At 42.9% G+C, this 19,745-nt stretch overlaps 1 protein-coding gene across 3 annotated transcripts in view; it reads right to left on the bottom strand.

The window, feature by feature from the left end:
- The window catches only part of ARMC9 (armadillo repeat containing 9), a 142,128-nt gene that overhangs the window by 69,120 nt on the left and 53,263 nt on the right, over nt 1–19,745 (bottom strand). For all 3 annotated transcript variants that reach the window (XM_031452384.2, XM_064485258.1, XM_031452387.2), the window contains exons 13-18: nt 19,591–19,681; nt 18,153–18,276; nt 15,414–15,553; nt 14,155–14,231; nt 11,243–11,317; nt 2,484–2,574 (exon numbers count right to left, since the gene is read on the bottom strand). In XM_031452384.2, coding sequence (XP_031308244.1) covers nt 2,484–2,574; nt 11,243–11,317; nt 14,155–14,231; nt 15,414–15,553; nt 18,153–18,276; nt 19,591–19,681 — 598 coding nt within the window. The remainder of the gene's footprint in view (nt 1–2,483; nt 2,575–11,242; nt 11,318–14,154; nt 14,232–15,413; nt 15,554–18,152; nt 18,277–19,590; nt 19,682–19,745) is intronic.

Below are 19,745 nucleotides of genomic sequence, written 5' to 3'. Positions count from 1 at the left end.
CCTTGCTCCCGCCCAGTGACCTGTCAGGTCTCCCTGTCCTCTCTTTGGTGACCAGCTGGTATCTGCTGGACCCCCTCGCTGGGTGCCGGACTTATGGACAAACCTCCCTGCTGCTGCCGGCTGCTCACCTCCACGTGTCGTATCAGCACACCAGAGCTCCCCTTAGGGTTCACCAGAGCCATCCTTCCCCACCTGCGGGGTAAGGGTCCTAAAACACACAGGAATTTTTGTACTTGAGGACCTTAAAGTGCTATTAGAAAAGGAGTGCTAGAGGACTGAGATGGGCTTGAATGTATGAAAACGCATACATATTTTCATCTTCACTAAAATAACACAGGAAAGTCAATACTCAAAAAAAAAACAAAACTGTGGCAATGCCATGTCACATACCTTAAACTAGTAAATGACTAATAACTCACACTCTGCTACTAATTTCCGCTCAGGGGTGAAGACTCGGCTGGAGGGAAACCTCCAGCTCCCCCTCCTCTAGGCTTCACCACGATGCTTGCAGACTCATCTGACTTGATGCTGATGATGTAGCCTAAGGTATCTGTGCGAGGATGTCTGGTCCTCCAGCCAAACCTTCAATGACTTTCTGATTTTGTTTCAAAGTATCAGACTCCCGGGTAATCATCTCTGGGGTCCTGCCACTGTCTTATGGAAGCAGAATAACATCCGTGCTTGAGACAAAAAAGAACCACATCAGGCACCGCATTTAAACTGGAACTTACTGAGCGAAGCAGGTGGGTGCCCAGCCTTTCCTGAATACTCAAGGTTACGCGTTAGGTCTGTCAGTGATAACTTCCTGACAAAGCACATCCCTCACAGAAATGTAAACTGACCCCTCCTCCTCACATTCTTTAGCATGCTGGTCCCAGGGCTGGCTTTAAACAGGAGAAAGTGATGATTTTTGGCCAGAGAGGCAAGGCACCATGCTTCTTGGCTGCCTGGGAGGAGGAAAGACTGACAAGGAAATGGAAGTGAGTGTGTCCCGACAGACTGAAACAAAGTCAGTTTGGAAGAAGGTTCCCAGCCCAACCCTGACCCGGCTGCTGCAGAGAAGCCCTGGCCTGGGAGGGAGGTCTCAGCGTAGCTAGTGACCACAGAGCAGATAGGCAACGACTTTTCCCAGCATTCCCCTGCCTTCCCCAACTGTGGCCTCCCCAGGGAAGGTTAGGGAGCGACTCGGCCAGGACTAAGGTTTTATTTCATTTTATTATTATTTTTTTTTATTATGTCCACCCAGCAGAATGGGAGTGCAAAGTCAGAAACGAAAATAAAGTCAGCTGCAGAAAATAAAGTTCTATTCCTTGTCGATCTGAATCTGGAATAAATTACACTTGCTCCATAAAATCCAAAGGAGAGGATGTTCAAACGGAAACGGGCCCCCAGCCTGAAGGTAGCCAAGGTCTCAGCCTCAGGGCTGCTCGCCCTGCCGCCCCCTGTTGATGGGGAGCCCTCTGCATCCTCCTGCCTCCCAAGCTCTGTGTCCATCCACGGCAAGGACGGGCCAGCTCAGCTGCACACTGGAATCACCTGGGAGCTTTAAACATTATCGCACCTGGAGTTCCTGCAGAGATTCTGATTTAACTGGCATAGGGTGCTGCCTTGGGGATTTTCAGGTGTCCCCGGGTGACTGCCGTGTGAAGCCCAGGCTGTGAACTGTGAGCTGGAAGAGCCACCTGCAGGCTTCTTCCCATGAAGGGCTGCTGGCATCTCCCTTTTGCTGCCACCTTGGGATTAGAGATCAGGAGATCCATTCTTAACCTTCACTTGTGTGCTGAACAAGATCTGTGCACTTGGACTTTCAGTGATGTGGATGCTGAGTGTCGGGGGAGGGCATGTAGGAGGACAAAAGTGACAACCTTGGTCTGGATGCTGGCAATGCCAGGTGCCTTGTACGAGTCAGTATCAAGGTGTCAGGAGTCCAGAGAAACAGCTAATAGCTTCCCCACCATCCTAGTCCCATCCAAGGCTTCCTTCACCTTCCTCTCCTGCTTATTAAGGTATGTGGGTTGTCATGGTAATGGAGGAAAGAGGATCACATCCTCCCATGCTGCTGATTTCTGGAGTGAATGAATGAATGTGGGAGGGCGACGGCACTTTCTACAGTGGTGCTGGAAAGGCTGGGATCTGTTTTCGTTATCTGACCCTAGGACCCTGGGGCAGCCACCCAAACAAGGTGGGGGAAATGATTAGGAGATAAAGAGAACTTCCGGTTAGAGAAGGGTTTCTGTAATTGCTTTTGAATTCTTTTAGTTGACTATAAGCCTAAAGTGTGATGAGGGACTGATCTTGGGACAATGTGACCTTCACTGCCTGCTTGAACTTTTGTTCATTAGGGTCTCCCCACCTCCCTCAAGGCCTCTTGAATGAATGCCAAGAAATGACAAGCCCCTCTAAGAAAGCCCATGTATCTTTCTGGCACATGTGAAAGATTCAAAAGACAGATCATAGATTTTTAAACAGACTCTTAAACAGACCTGAATTGAGCTGCTTGATGATAAATTCAATCTGGCGGATCATTTCAGCATTGCCTTCTTTGATGAAGCAGCGAAGGATGTCTTCCATTCCCTGGAAGGATTGGAGAGAGTAAGAGTTAACATTTCCGTTTTGAGGGGGAAAATTCCTTTTCAATGGGATAGTTTCATGTAATCAAAAATAAAACAAAACAAAACCAACCCTTTATTTTTTTCCAGGAAGAAGGGATATGCACAATAACAATTCCTCTGCTCAGTTTCTAAACATTTTTTGTTGTTATTTTTACAATTCACAGTGAAATTATTTTCTTCTTGGTTGACTACCTGACCCAACTATAAAACATTTATTTAAAAAAAAAAACTGCTGTAAAACTTTACTGCGTAAGTGTTCCCTTTAGTTTTGGCAATACATTGTTTTGGGAAGTGGTTTCTTTCCTGTGTTTTCCCTGTATTTATACACTGTGTTATGGATTTTAGGGCTAAAAGTGGTTTTTGAAAAGTGAAACCATATGTTTAGAGAAGTAAATGAACAAATAGAGCCTTTTCTTAAACAGCCATCATTCTTCTCCTATCAAAATAAAGTCACTATATTGTGTATTATTTACTTTACTACAAAACGCTGACATCAGACATGTAGAGGTAAGTGTCCGTTTCCCTCCTTCCTCTGTCCTTGTGGGACTGGAATGTATGGCTGGAGCTAATGAGGCCTTCTTGCCACCAAAAGGAAAAAGTGTATCTAATATTGAACCTAAAGCACAGGAAGCAGAGTCCAGAGGTGCGGGGAGGGAAATGGATCAAGTGACATGAGAATTCTGATTAGGTTGTACCTGAAGCTCATGGCTGGACTTTTCAGTTACAACTGCCAGGAAGTGCCCTTTTTAGGCATAAGGCCAGTTTGGAATCAATAGCTTTGACTGAACCAAAGAAAAAGTGCCAAGTGCGGTTTTGAACATGGTGAGTTTCAGTCATCTACAGCAGAGCATTACCCTCTGCAAAGGTCAAGCCTGGAGTGTAATTCTAGCCTCCCCATAAACCAGCTGTGCCACCTTGGTCAAATTACTTCACTCCTCCCAGCCTGTTTCCTCAACTATAGAATAAGGATGGCAACTCAAGTTAACATGAGGTTTTCTTTTTTAATTGAGGTATAGTTGATTCACAATGTTGTGTTAGTTTCCGGTGTACAGCATAGTGATTCAGTTATACTTATGTATTCTTTTTCGTTATAGGTTATTACAAGATACTGAATGTTCCCTGTACCATCAGATTTTTAAAAGATATAACTGGGTGTTGGTTATGTAGATGTATATATTTTTCAAAATGCAATGAACTATATATGTAAGGCCTGTGCGTTTCACCGTTCATAAATTATACCTAAAAAAAAGCATCTAGGCCAACAACTGGCACACAGTAGAGTCTCAATAAACGGTTGAGACTGTGCCTGCTGCGTCCGGCAGGGATCTGTGGCTCAGAAGAGAGATCTGGTAGCTGAAGCGAGGGAATAAACAACATTCCCGGTGACCAGAGTGAGAAGAGAAGAGGGTTAGGACAGAAACTTAAGAGAATGACATGTAACAGGGGAGGCAGGGCAGAGACTGATAAGCCCACAGAGTTGGTCTGGAAGGAAAACACTCTGGATAGGCCTTAAGTCAAGAGAAGAGCGTTTCAGAGGCCGTGCAGCAGTGCCAAGGGCTCCTGTGGGACCAATCAGACACACCGGGGCTTGTCCCACCAAAGAGACAGGCCCTTCATTGTCAGGAGAGCTGAATTTTATGTCTCTCTGCCCCATTTTATGTCTGAGACCTCTTCCCTGTTCTCCATCTCGACCCAAAATAAGGGCCAGAGAAGGAAGAACATTATCAAGTACCAGCAGTGTGATTAACCCCAAAATGCCGAAGGTCAGGATCAGCACAACCGGCTTCCCAGTGTCAGCGTCTAATGTTCCCACCCATGGAGTGGGACAGATGATTCCTTCAGGCTCTCCTCTATATTTCCCTTCAGAGGTTACTTTTGCAAATGATTAACTGCTCATATACTGAAAGATCTTTTAATTCTCATTTGCTCTTTCCTCTATCTCTAGCTCAGTTGTTACTTGGGAAAAAAAATCACAAATTCCTTCTCTGTAATTAGAAGTATTATTGGGGGAAGCTTTTTTAATAGAAAATTTCCCAGTGAGGGGGGAGGGTATAGCTCAGTGACAGAGTGCATGCTTAACTGCTTAACATGCACAAGGTCCTGGGTTCAATTCCCCAATACCTCCATTAAAAAAAAAAGTTTAAAAAAAGCAGCAAAACAATATTACTAATTATCAGAGAAATGCAAATCAAAACTATGATAAGGTATCACCTCACACCAGTCAGAATGGCCATCATTCAAAAGTCCACAAATGACAAATGCTGGAGAGGCTGTGGAGAAAAGGGAACCCTCCTACACTGCTGGTGGGAATGCAGGTTGGTGCAGTCACTGTGGAAAACAGTATGGAGATTCCTCAAAAGACTAGGAATAGACTTACCATATGGCCCAGTCATCCCACTCCTGGGCATATATCCAGAAGGAACCCTACTTCAAAATGACACCTGCACCCCAATGTTCATAGCAGCACTATTTACAATAGCCAAGACATGGAAACAGCCTAGATGTCCATCAACAGATGACTGGATAAAGAAGATGTGGTATATTTATACAATAGAATACTATACAGCCATAAAAATGACAGCATAATGCCATTTGCAGCAACATGGATGTCCCTGGAGAATGTCATTCTAAGTGAAGTAAGCCAGAAAGAGAAATACCATATGAGATCGCTCATATGTGGAATCCAAAAAAAGAAAAAAAGGACATAAATACAAAACAGAAACAGACTCATAGACATAGAATACAAACCTGTGGTTGCCAAGGGGGCGGGAGGTGGGAAGGGACAGATTGGGATTTCAAAATTTGTAGATACTGACAGGCATACGCAGAATAGATAAACAAGATTATACTGTACAGCACAGGAAAATATATACAAGATCTTGTGGTAGCTCACAGTGAAAAAAAAATGTGGCAATGAATATATGTATGTCATGTATAACTGAAAAATTGTGCTCTACACTGGAATTTGACACAACATTGTAAAATGCAACAAAAAAAAGCAGCAAAAACAAATAAACAAACAAAAACAAAATGAAAATTCCCCAGTGAGAAATTTCACTTATTTTAAACATATATATAATTTTTACTAAACAAAACTGTAAATTATAGGAATAATAAATTATAAAAATAATAATCTTTTGTCATGAAGGCAGTAACACATCATTTCAGATAATCTGGGCCAAATAAAAATGCCAAGGTAGATAAAAAGGATAAGCACAGGTACTTGTGTCTCAGATGTGTGAAAAGGAAAGCATGAAAATGTGTAAAAAATGGAGGAACGAGGAACTCACGCTCCTGCCAGCCAGCTGCAATTCGACATTATCCTAAAGACAGCCATACAGAAGAATGTATTTATATTATAGTGTTTTTTCAGTGTTTATTTTATTTTCAGGCAGGGGAAGTAATTAGATTTATTGATGTTTTTTTAAGAGGAGGTGCTGGGGATTGAACCCAGGACCCTGAGCATGCTAAACATGCACTCTACCACACACCACTGAGGTGTGCCCTCCCCCTGTATTATAGTGTCTAAGGAAAGAAAACGATTGGTCACGTCCAGACTCCTCACTAGGTAAAGGTTTGGGGGTGTATCCAGTCCCGAGTCTGGGGCGACACTGCAGCCCAGGCGTGGAAAGCTCTGGAGCCGAATTGCCAAGGCGGGCTGGTCACTGGCACGTGGCCCCAGGCAAGGGATTTAACCTCTAAACCTCATTTCATCAGCAGCAAAGTGGGCACAACCCTAGTAACTGCTCAGGGGGCCTCTGGGAGGTGACATGAGATAAAGCACCCGTCAGAGCCTATGACGTGCATGGAACACTGCACAGTCCAGGTGGTTCCTAACTCGCCTCTCCCGTGCTCAGCAGGCCAGCTCTCTACTGCGTTCTATTCCATTCCAGCCCGCAGAGTCCAAACCTACATCCTAAAGGTCACCAAGAGAAATTTTCCCTTTAGAAATATAAATGGGGGGAGGGTATAGAGCAGTGGTAGAGTGCATGCCTAGCAAGCGCAAGGTCCTCGGTTCAATCCCCAGCATCACCATTAAGAAGAAATAAGTGAACAAATAAACCTAATTACCTCCCCCTCAACAATAAATAAAAAGAGTTTAAAAAAAAAAAGAAATATAAACGTATATTTCAGGTGCATATAAATACTTTCCTTTAGTTATGGAAGCTATACAGGTTCTCTGTAGAAAACTTGTCAACTATATAAAAGAAAATAATAAAAATTACTCACAAGCTCCTACACTCAGAGATAATAATTGTGAACATTTTAAGGTATGTCCTACCTTTTATGGGCACTGTTTTACATAACTGGATAATATTGATAATATAATACTGACTATTATTTTTCAACTAAATTTTATGATCATTTTCATGTGTCAATAAAATCTTTATAAGCACAATTTTAATAGCTATAATAATAAAATTACAGCAGTAACATTTTTCAAGGCTGCTTTTTTTTTTATATATTAGCTCCTTTAATTCTCACAATAATCTTACGAGGTTTGGTTCTACAACACCCATTTTACCTTCTGAGAGAGTGAGTCATAAAGCCCGAGGACATACAATGATACACTAGGAAGTGGCAGAGGCGAGATTCAAACACAGCCTTTGGCTCGGCAGCTCCCGCTCTTAACCATTCCACCCTTCGCCCCTGTTCTGACTTAATCATCATCCCCCTACTGTTGGACACTTAGGGTGTTTCCTGTTTTCCACTATGACCAGTAATGTTGTAATGAAATTGTGGATACATGAATCTTTGTTCGTGTTTTGTATGGAGCCCCAGAAATAGAATTACTGAGCCAAGAACATTAATATTTTGAGGATTATTGTATATATTGCCAAACTGTTTTCTAAAAATCAGTTTATGATCCTCTCACTAAGATTTCCACACTCATTCTGAAAAGCCCACACACAACGGATGCCACAGAATACAGCAAATGGGCTTACCAACTGTAATGGGCAGCTGCTATATTTGTAGCTGACGAACACCTTTAAAACAGCTTTTTTACGATACGTTTGTGTCCCAAGGGAACAGTCAGAACGTTAGCATTTCCAGCCTCCCTTGTGCCAGGGTGCAGGCAGAGGACTTAGGTCCTGCCAATCAAATGTACCCATGTGAGACTGATTTAGAAGTGGGCGATGTGAAGGATCAGGCACATGAGGGACACACAGCTTTGTGAAAGTTGGGTAGTGGTGGCACCCAGTCCTTTGGGGACAGCAGGGCAGTTTCTGGCATCAGGGCATGAGCACGGGCCTGGGACCACAGTGCAAGGTGCAGTGGGGGTATCACTGGAGCAGCCCCATGGAGTGTGTGGGCATTCCTCCTGGCTGTTTGTCTCTCCCAGAGACTCCGGGAGCCTCCACAACTGACAGAGCATCTGGTCTGCTCCAGCCCAGGGTGCAATGTCTGGCTGGGGTTTAGGTCCCAGGGAAGAGCTCCATGGCCGACAGTTACCCCAGCCCTGGTGCAGGAGGCCTTGAGTGGGCATCAGGGCAGCCCTCTTTGTCTCATCTGCCCTCTAGCCCAGACCTTGGCGGTCTTTTAAAGTTCAAATCAGCCTCAGGGTGCTCATTTATCTTTTATTCCTTTTATTTTTTTTGGTTTTATTTTAAGACCACCATAATAGCATTTGGTACTGATATAATTTTATGCATTCTTTGTCATTTGCCACAAGCACACAAATGTTTTACATAGTTGCAAAAACAGACTTCTTATAATGTCATATTCTGCTTTTATTCCTCATACAATAAAATTTTCCATACTGTCTCACATTGCTTTTCCTAATTATCATCTTCAATAGCTATTAATATTGTGAGCAAAAGCACCATACTCTTATTAGCAATCCCTCTATTACCAGGTATTTATGTTCTGTTTTCTATCATAAAAATGCTGAAATGAGCATCTTCATGCAGAGTTTTTTCTCTGCATCAATAACTTGAGGAAAATGAATGAATCCAAAATATAGAGGTTTCCATAACTTTTCATATATATTGCCAAACTTCTTTCCAAAAGGATTGTGCCAACACACGTGGCAAATACCGGCATGGTCTAAACATCAGCTCGGCCACCACCTCCCCGGCATCGCGTGTGGGCAGATGTCGGGGCGATGAGACGGCGCATGACGTTTTCCTCACTGTCTGCCTCCCCGTATGTGCAAAAGGAATGTAACACCCTTTATTAATCTGAAAACCTCCTCAAGGACAAGAATGAGGGGAAATCTCAGGGGTTTAGAAAAACTCTGTTGAAGCCATAACTTCCCTTTAGAGGCCTCTCTTATAAATAAACAGGCAACTGCTGAGGTGATGTGTCCAAAAGCTTCCCGCATTTGCTTACTTTGACCCCTGTTAAAATGCTAGAGGGAAGCTTATGCTACATACACCCTTATCTAAGTGGTCCAAGTTCTCTTTTTTAAAGTCAGTCATTCAGAGGCTGTCTAGAAATTTATGTCAGAAACTATAAAGGAAGATATTAACAATATGACTGTCATCAAAGCTGCCATATGACTAAAACCCTGTAACTAAAAGACAAACAAAAAATTGTGGGAGATACTTGTAACATACGTCAAAAGATAAATAGCCCTAATTTCCCTCATGACTCACCGGATCCAGAGGCGATTCAGAAGCATGTGGCAGCCAGCCTCCAAGATGCCTCCTCTGACCCACCCCTGGAATTCATGCTCTGGAGCGGTCCCCTCCACCCTGCTCCAGCGCTGGTCTGTGTAATCACTTCTGAGATTAGGTCATAAAGGAGACCATGGCTGCTCACTTTGTGTCTCTCTGGGGTCACCCACTCAGGGAGAAGCCCTATGGAGAGGCCCATGTGCAAGGAAGAGAGGTCCCCAGGCAATAGCCAGCAGAGACCTTGGAGGCAGATCTTCCTGCCTCAGCTACACTGGCTGAAGTCATCACTAACACCTGCCAGGAGACTCAGCCAGGACCATGCAGCCAATCTGCTCTTGAATTTCAGTCCCACAGAATCTGTGAAGTGGTAATTTTTTTTAAGCCTCTAAGCTTTGGGATAATTTGTTATGCAGCAATAGAAGACTAATACAGTTGTGCTGTTTAATTTCCAAACATCTGAGGACTTCCCAGATAACTTACTATTATGTTTATGTTTCTTATCATTATTTATTCAACCCCTTTTCTGTCCCATTACCTCTCACCCCTCTCCTCCTGAGGCTCCAATTATTTAAGTGTCAGCCCTGGATACTGTCATGCTGGTCTCTGAGGCTGTCCCTTTCTTCTACCTTTTCTCTCTGGCCTGGATGATCTTGAAGGGCTGTGCCCTCTCATGCCTGACACCAGCGAGCCTCTCTGCCTCACCTGGCCCCTGCCCTTTACTACCCTTCCCTCCTGCCTGCTCCATGCCGGATGCCTGCCTTTTACACCTTTTGACTCCATGTCACCTCCGTTCTTTCTTTTTCTTCAACCTACATGTTTTCTTCCTTGTTCTCTGCTTTGGTTGACAATTCATCTCTTTCACCTGAATGACCATAATGCAGAATTTAATTAAGTTTATTTCCCCCCACTCTGCATTGAAAAAGCAGATTTTTTTCTTTAACACCAGTAGGCAATTAAGTTTCACTGTTTACTGTGACCACACAGAATGGTTCTTAAATAAGTTTTTGTCTCTGGCATAACTGCTGATATAATTTTAGATGACCCATTAGAAGATACAGCAATTCTTCTAAGTAAGGAAAGTCAAGGGGGAGGCCATGTTTCGTTGATCTCAAACTGAACTTAGCCTGTGTTTTGACAGTGGAAATATGTTTAATCCTTTATCACAAGCACTTAACACGCACACTATTAACCTGCTTTCGTATGTCATAAGGAAAAAGGACAAAACTCTAGTGGTTTTGATTAGATCTAGAAAACATCTGTCATCTCAAAAGAAGATGATAATCACCTGAGGTTTGTTTTATGCTTCTAATATAAGCACTAATATAAACATTAAATATCCGATTCACTATTTTCCAACCAAATCAAGTAGCAGACAGTTTTATCATCTTCACCAGTGTTTCTGTTCCATCTGGTTGCTCTCAGGATGTCTGCAGATTAGAGGAGTGTTTTGATTGCACCAGGTCTCATGCCACAATTCCTCCAGAAATCCTGGAGGTGAATCTGAGTGATGATTTTCTCCATTTCATCATTTGCCTGTTAAGCTTCTTCTACTATGGAATCCATAAGTATTCACAAAGCCCCAAATTAAAATGAGTCAAATTTGGGTGGGAGGAGAGTAATAGCTCAGTGGTAGAGCACACGCTTAGCATGCACAAGGTCCTGTGTTCAATCCCCAGCACCTCCATTAAAACACACACACAGATACATACAAACAAAAATTTTTAAATGAGTCATATTTTAAAAAACATCTACAACTTTCCAAAAAATAAGCCTGCTAGGAACTTTCTGACACTGCGGGTCTTAATCATTTAGGCTGGGATCCCTTGAGAATCTGATAAAAACTACAAACTCTCTAAGAAAACTGCAAATATGTATTTGAGATTCAATTTCAGGGAGTTCGTTAACTATCCGAAGCCTTCCCAATGGAGCCCCGTCAGAAACTCTTTGCTTTAATAGCCTCTGATCCACGGCACTGACAGGAGCGGAGCGACTTCTCAAACATTTTCTTACCATTGCTCTTGCTTCCTCACGGATGGATGGAATAGAAAGGATGCTGTACAGGGCTCCATTCACATACGGCTGAATCTTTAAGGGGAGAAAAAAACAGTCATTTGCAGGTTCTATAATACTGTTACAACTCAATTATCAGTCACCACCCTTGAGAACAGCCTGGCTGAGGAGGGTGAGCACTACCATCTTCACAGCTCTCCCGAGAGCCAGGATGCACGTTTTCAAATGACAGACATCTCCACTGGCAAGTCCCAGGGCAACAGCTGCAACTAAGGATTCCAAACAGAGTTCATCTTTCCCACACAAAGCTCACTCCTGCTGAATTTCATTGCTTAATTAATGTCATCCTGATCACTTGGGCTGGAAACTTTGAAGTCATCACTGATTTCTCTCTCTTTTTACTCTGAAATGTTGAGTCTTGAAGCCACTGGAGAAGGGTTGATGGAACCCTTCTTCTCCATATGCACTGCTACTGTCCTTATTCAGAAATGATTGTCCATGACATCATCGTACATGCCACTACGCCAAATTCACAAAAGGGTCTTTCTGCTTTTGATGTTCACTCTTTAATCCAACCATCATATCCTTGCCAAGATTCTATAGCATGAAACCTTCCATAGAACCTACCTGGAAAGTCCTAACTCCCTACTATAGCACACAGGGCCCTTCAGGGGTCTCTATATCATCTCTATATATCATCTCCCTCTGCTCCTCCCTTCCTGCCACATGAAGTTCACACGGCACACACTCCACATGACTTGCCCACACACACACCATGCTGTGACATGCCCTGGCCTGGTTCCAGCCCTCACCTTGCTGAGAACACTCGTCCCATGTATGTCTATCTGGAAAACTTAGCTCAGACATATCTCAGAGGGAGCCTTTCCTGAACCCCAGACAGGCTACTCTGCTTCCTGTACACCATTCCACGTCTATGCCAGATTCAGTCTATTTTTTAATGTATACTTATGTCTCCCCTATTATGAGCCCTTCAAGGACAGGACCCATGTGTTACTCACACGGATAACCCCAACATCAGGTCAGACAGGACATGGAAGGCAGCAGGTGCTTGATAAGTGAGCCCTCCCTGCTGAGCAGACTGTGCGCTACACTCTCCCCACCACAGGGGGCGGGGAGCATTTCCCGTAGCCCTTTTCCAGCACTGGGCTTTATTCCTACTCTCTATTTTTGTTAATCTTATGGGTGAGAGAAAGCATCCCATATTTGGTTTTATTTTTATTTCCCTGACTGCTAGCGAAACTGAACACCTTTTCATGTTTTTAGGCCATCAAGACTTACTATTCTGTAAACTGTCCATTTATCCTTTGCTCCTGATGGCTTTTTTTCTGGTTGACTCTTAGTTATCAATGTATAGGAGCTCCTCATATATTAGGGATATTAAACTTTTGCCATATGTGATGCAAAAATTTTTCTCAAAAAGTCTTTTGACTTTGATTGTAGCATCTTTTTCCATATAAAAAATTTTAATATTTATATAATCAACAATGTGTGTCTTTTATGGCTTCTGGCATTTATTCTTCAAGATAATGACTGTCTCATAAGGATAAGTGTGTGTAACATTTATTTGTGCAGCAAACACGTTTCTAGGCTCTAAAACACATCCAGGTCGATTTTCCAGCTCATTCTCAAAGCAAATGCATTGGCAAGAGTTAATGACAAGATCTGAATTCTTTGGTCTATTCAGTTTTCAGAGCTGACATATGGTTCCAACACTTGAAACCAACCTTTACTAACAGATGACAGAATATACTTCCCACTGGCGTCAACTGCCTGACTTGGACAGAATGGAGAGCAGAGGTCATTCAGGCCTAGAAGTAGTTCAGAGCTTGCTGATTTTGACATGTCAAAGTCATGGCCAGCGCTGTAACCACCACCAAAACTCCACTTGCTAAAGCAGCCCGGGCACTCAGCTGAGATGGGTGGGGAAATGTGAAAGAAATGACCAGAATAGGAACTCCTGGAACAGACTCGGGGAAACCACAGACTTCACTCTGACCCAGTAGTACTCAGTCCCATCCTGCCGAGACAGCCCTGCACCTGATCTGGCTAAAGAAGGCAGACCTTTGTGGAGGTTTTGGCTTCAGGGGCAAAGCGATGCCATGATTTCTGCAAAGGCATTTGCAGAAAGCGAGCGAGAGAGTAATCATATTGTTTATTAGTTTTATTAGTTTATCCAGACCTTGACTTTACTTAAAAAGGGCTTGCAGCCCATCGGCTGGAAAATCACACTAGTGTCAGGGAGGACATGGGTGAGAGCAGAAGCTAGTATGACCATTCTGTGGACAATCTGGCAGGACTCTGACCCAGACAAACGGGGTGAGCCCGCAGGGACGAGTGTGCCCCAGGGAAGCTGGGGCACAGGCCCGCGTGGGGCAAGTGCGTGGCAGCCAAGAGTGGGAGGCAAGAAAGGGGACACCCTGAATAAAATGAGAAGGCTGCAAACACGGGGCTGTTGTGCAATAGTGAGAGTTAAAGAACTAGATGTATATAAAGCAACACAGACAGGTCCTAGAAACACAGTGAAAATACTAAGAATGAGATTTCGAAGGCAATACTATTTATACAAATTCAATACACTCACAAGATTAATACTTTTTTGAGCTACATATATGTCCACAGACATACATTAAACCCAACAGAGGCGTCAACGTGGGGGCAGGGGGAAGCAGGGGGAGACAAGGAGGGAAAAACAAAGCCCAAGAGGAAGCTGCACGGGCTGGCCGTGGCAGTGTGCTCAGAAACCAGGCGCTGGGAAAAGCCTCCTGCTCTGAGTTCCAGAATTTAAAAATTATAAAAGTTCAAGCAGCTTATGCAAGTCCCTGGAGAAGGGCGAGTGCTGCAAGGACCCCAGCCAGCCCTCCCCCGAGCCCGGGGCCAGCAGCGCTGAGTACCTCGTGGTTTTCATGGCCCAGCAGATCCGAAAGAACTTTCAGCACGAGGCCCGCCACCTTGGCACACATGTTCTTCCCTTTAAGAAAAAAACCACAAAACAAAACAGGATGTGTCTAAACTCAGTGGCACAGTTTCAACTCAGGCAGACGTGAATACAAATCTTGGCTCCTCTGCTTATGAGCTGTGGGACCTTGGGGGAGTCACTGAACCAGTCTGGGCCCCGGTTTCTTCCTCTGAGGTCCCTTAGGGATTCTGAATGTCCACGTCAAAGGGCAATGCAGAACTGAGTAACTCAGTACAGGCTGACACACTCCAAGTGCTCAGTAAGTGGTGGCGGTTACCATCACTCAGGCCGAGCACAGAGAAGCATGATACACAATAGAGCCCGTTCTACCTCCTGAGACACAAACCGTCCCATAAAAATCCTACAGGTATTTCAGTAATTCCAAACATCATTATAACAATCACTGCAAATAAACTAAGGATAATTTTTAAAAAACTGATTACAATCTGGTGAGTGTTTTAAAGCTTGGATATTTGCACAGGCTATTTTTTAAAAGAGGAGACTGAAAACGTCACTCACTCAGCCAACAACACACAGTTCAGTGGTTCAGATTGCAGAGCGCCCGAAGGTGAAGAAGCTTCTGGGAAACACCCCCGAGCTATCTATCCAGGGGACCTTCTTCTCCCAACATGGGGGCAGCTCAGACTAGGAAAATCGTAGGCTGGACGTGACACCTCTTCTAATGAAGCTTCTTCCATCCCGAGTAACAGGTCATTAAAGTGGGATGGAATCTGTAGAAAAGCTAAAATCACTGTCTTTACTGATCAAGAACGTAAATGACCTGAGGTGTCACATGAGGGCCCCCATCTTCAGGGGCTGGAGCGGGGAAGACCGTGGCTAAGAGCAGGGGGCCTTGTTCAATATCGTTGCTCTGCCTGCAGCTTAGTCCTGTAGAATCTCGGGAACGTACTTCTCTGTCTTCAGATAAAATGAATCTTAGTTCTTAAATTCCTACCTTTGAATAATACCATGAAGATAAAGAAAAACATAAACTAATTCAATTTCCTCTTAATGTAGGTACTGAATAAATCTAAAATATTCTTTCCAAGGCCAGAATGGCATTTTGGCTTTATACCGAGTTGGACATGCTTCACACTCTTTTCTGTTTTGAGTTTTCTATGAGAGAAGCTAAAGGCAAACCACATCAGGCTCGTGGATGATCCAGAGCCGGGGGCGGGGCCGGAGGCTGGAGACCTGCGCTCCGGAGGCAGAGGTTCATGAGCAGAGCAACCGAGTACTCCAGCGTGTAGTCAGACAGGCAGTCAGGCTCCTTCAGGATGTCAATCAGCCAGAAGATGAGGCCATCTTGAATCATCGCTGTCTGCAGCGCGCGCCTAGGATGAAACGGCCTACAGGTAATTAAAGCTGGCAAGAATCCGTTTATGTAAGAGTACATGGTAACGTGAGTGCATATCAGAAAAGACACTTCACAGAAGCTACAGACTCTAAGGAATACAGACTACACAACTGAAACAACAACAATGAACTCTTTACTTTTCCAGGATATTATTAAGGGTTTAAAAAAAATAAGGCAGTAGGGAGACTTCCTATTTTGAATGTTTCCTTTTCAACATTTAGAATTAGCAGAGTATTACTTCAAATATTTAATATATTTATTGATAGCTTTTGGTCTCCTTAACCCAGGAAACAGAGTCATAGAAATAGTTCATTAACAAACAGAATTTTATCTTAAGTCTAATCTATATAGGCACCTTGAGCTATGTAAAAATGAAGAAATATGAAAAAGAAGAGCATGAAGTCGGCTAAATACCATTTTGATTCAGATCTCGATAGACTGAGGGTAGTTTAATAACCTGGGTAATACAATCTACATGGGATTATTTTTCCACCCAAAGTCCAGGTGTAAAATCTTACAAAATCCAATGCCTCATCATAATGTGTTATGGTGAATGTCATCATGTCAGCCTTAAGAACTGATGAGACAAAGAATCATATCAGCATGAGAAATCATCTGAATTATTTGAAAATCCAAGCACCACAGTGGAACCACCATTGTGCATCTCTTGCTTAACAGGTGATGGTAAAACTTCCACCTGGGGCAGTATCTGTTCATGCTCTTCCTAAACACTACACCCACCCACTCAGAGCAATTTATCAGAATACAATGAAGATTACACTTGTCTAGTAAGACTAGCTACTTTCTACATTCATCATAGAGGCCCTGGAAGACTGCAAAAACATTAGGCACATTTCCAGAACAGAAAACCTTAAATTACCATTAGAAAAAAAGAAAAAATTGGCAGTAAATACCTGCATTACTAGGCAGAAATATTTCTTCATCATATCTTATCTGTTACTTAACTACAGTTATTGTATTTCTAAAATTTTTCCAAGTACAGTCAACATCAAGCTAAATTATCTTTATAAATAGAAATAAGAAGGAAGTAGGGGGGAGAGTATAGCTCAGTGGTAGATGCACAAGGTCCTAGGTTCAATCCCCAGCACCTCCATTAAATAAATAAACAAACCTAATCACCCCTCCCCACAAAAAATAAAACTAAAATTAAAAAAAAGAAGGAGGTGATAATTCTAGATATTATCTGGATATCTGGATTTTCAATTCATATAGTTAGAACAAGACATTTTCATCAGTAGGGACCTGGCACATAGTAGGAACTATATACCTACAGCTTTCCCCCACTAAACAAAAACACTTAGAATATGTCTCTTTTCAGGCTTTAGGTTATTAGTGAGAGTCAGTCAAATGTTAACCACACCTGATAGGAAGAAAGTGTGTTCACAGCAGGACTGACAGAAAAAGTCAAGGACTCATGGTACTAAAATTCTTAATAGTCAAAAAGAAAGTGAGGTGGTTATGATGGAATACAGATGCTGGAAGAATTAGCATATAACCCAGCAATTCCACTCCTAGATACCTGCCCAGCAGAGAAGAAAACATATGTCCACACAAAGACTCGTACATAAATGTTCATAGCAGCTTCCACACAATGGCCACAAAGTGCAAACAACTGAGATGTCTATCAACTGATGAAGTGATAATGAAATGTGGTCTAAACATATAATGGAATGTTACTCAGCCACACAAAGGACAAAGTACTGATACATGCTACGTGTGTGAACCACAGAAGCATTACACCAAGAGAAAGAAGCCAGTCACAAAAGAACACAGCAGTACAGGTAATTCTACAGGAAATTGACAGTACAGGTAAATCCACCCAGAGCAAGGGGTAAGGATAAAAAGCGACTGTAAGTAGATATGAAGTTCCTTTAAGTGGTGATGGAAATGTTCTAAAATTAGATGTGGTGATAGTTGTACAGCTCTGTAAACAGAAAAATCACTGATGTAAAGCTCTGGGAGGACATCAGATCTGGTTTGAGAAGAGGTGTCTGATTTTTAGATGTCTAAGGTGGAACAGTTCCAAGTCATGACTGGGTCCAGACTGAGACTACAGGGCAGGTGGCTGAGATATATGGTCGAGGATCCAGGAGGCTCCACCCGGACCTCCACAGAACCACCTACCCCACTGGCCGTGCCTGCGCGTCTATGAGCACGTCTCCCTCAAGAGCTGTGAACAACTTGCAGGCTGAGGCTCTAGTGGGTTTTATTCATGTGCTTATCTCTAAAACTGGCACATGACTTGAGACACAATCTGGTGTCTAGCACCTGGTCAGCCCAAGATAATGTTCTTAGGAGAATACAATGGTGCTTTAAGAATGTCCACCTCCACTCGCAGCAGCCAAGAGCAAGATTTTGTGGATTTTTTGTTTTGTGGATTAGAGATACGCTTTCTGGCTCCATTTTGGAAAGTTACCCAACCTCTTCTAAGTATTCACTGAAAAATATCATCTGCCTGTTGGATTGTCACAGGGACCAAATAAGTGCAAAATAGTGGCTTAAAAACTCCACTCTGGTTTCACAGGAGCCACCATAACCTGCTGCACGGTCAGCACCTGAGGCTGAACTTCTGCAAGGCCCCCAGCACGTTCTCCCGGGTGATGGCATCCTTGTCCTCCTCCTTCAGCCTTTCCTCCAGCATCCGCAGCACCTTTGTGCTCTGGGCAAGGTAGAGGCGACCTAGTGATAGAACCAGAGATGAACAAGTGAGAGAATTGATCTTGCGTTAAGTTCATGCTCCAAAACCACTGTATACGAAAACTTTGCATGTAACACATGTAGAGTTTGGGTAATTTAATGTTCTAAAAAACTTATTAAAGGATATTTCATCTGCAAGTTGGTTTTAGTGACTCAACTATCTAATGAAGAGAAAATCACTTTTCTTGTCACCTAAACATGAGTCCTCACTGAGTTCTTGTGGGGAGTGCTGTCTTTTAGTTACCTGAAATCTTGAACCCAAAAGCCAGATCACGAGGGAAAGGAGGGTGAGGAATCTGTGTGCCATGAGCCCCTTAGTCTTAACACAGAGGCAGCCAAGCAGTGCTTTCTGGACACACCCATGGCCTGGAGAAGAAGGAGGAAACATACCTGGAACCCTATTATAAGCCTTGAATTGTCACTAGACTGTTGTGGACTTGTATCTCAATACAACATTAATTTCAGACGGAACTGTCAACAGTATTATATGAATGGTCCCTGGCACATACCCTGGCTTATCAATGTTTGTTAAATGGATGGAAGAACAAAGGAATGAATGAAAAAACTTTTGGAGTATCACACAGCTGCAATTTGAGAACTCCCTTTATTCATGTTAAAAAGAGTTCAAACAAATTAGAATTTATGGATGATAATGGCATTTTGTAAAATCACTTTGAATTCAGTTATGGTGGCACGTTATTTTTGAAATTTTCAAATCCTCTTGATTTAAGAGGTTTAGTCTTTTGAAGGAAATGGTACAGTGCTTATTGGGATCAGCTTTAATTATTTCACCAACCTTATTTTGCCTTAAGAGGAAACTGACCGAAAATGCATTACCCATTATCTTGAAAGCAGTCTAAAAAGTACTATGTTACAAAACCAACAAGCTTACAAAATAAAATAAAACCAGAGGCTTGCAAAATAAACTCCAAAGCCATCAAAATTTGCTCTGACATAAATCCAGAGATATGACAATAACTAATTTTTCACAAAAGACCTTAGATGCATTAAACAATAACAAACTGAGGAAACACGTCATCTCTAAGAAACTTAGGGAAGAATGTCCATTTTCTTGTTTTAAATAATTTTAATGAAAATTTTATCAAATTTTTATTATTAGTGCTTAAAAAAATTTTTTTTTTTAATGGAGGTACTGGGGATTGATCTTTGCATGCATGATCTCTAACACTGAGCTATTACCACCCACGCTCCCCCAAGCAAGAATGTCCATTTTCACAGGGAAAAACACATCCATAAGACCTAGCTCTTCTCTTTGAAGGAAGGCTGGCGTCTCACCTTCTGCCAGGGACGCGAACGCATTGATGAGCCTGGCCATGTACTGCCGCACCACCTCACTCTTAGAGTGCAGCAGCTGAAGCACACTCCTCTGTGGGAAGACACATCAAAAGAGGAAAAATAATGAGGTTAAAGAAAAGTGAGAGAGAAGCCTA

The sequence above is a fragment of the Camelus dromedarius genome, chromosome 4 (genome assembly GCF_036321535.1).
Source record: "Camelus dromedarius isolate mCamDro1 chromosome 4, mCamDro1.pat, whole genome shotgun sequence".
Lineage (NCBI taxonomy): Eukaryota > Metazoa > Chordata > Mammalia > Artiodactyla > Camelidae > Camelus > Camelus dromedarius.
The sequence above is the reverse complement of the archived record's forward strand: the minus strand, read 5'-3'. Positions and strand labels throughout refer to the sequence as shown.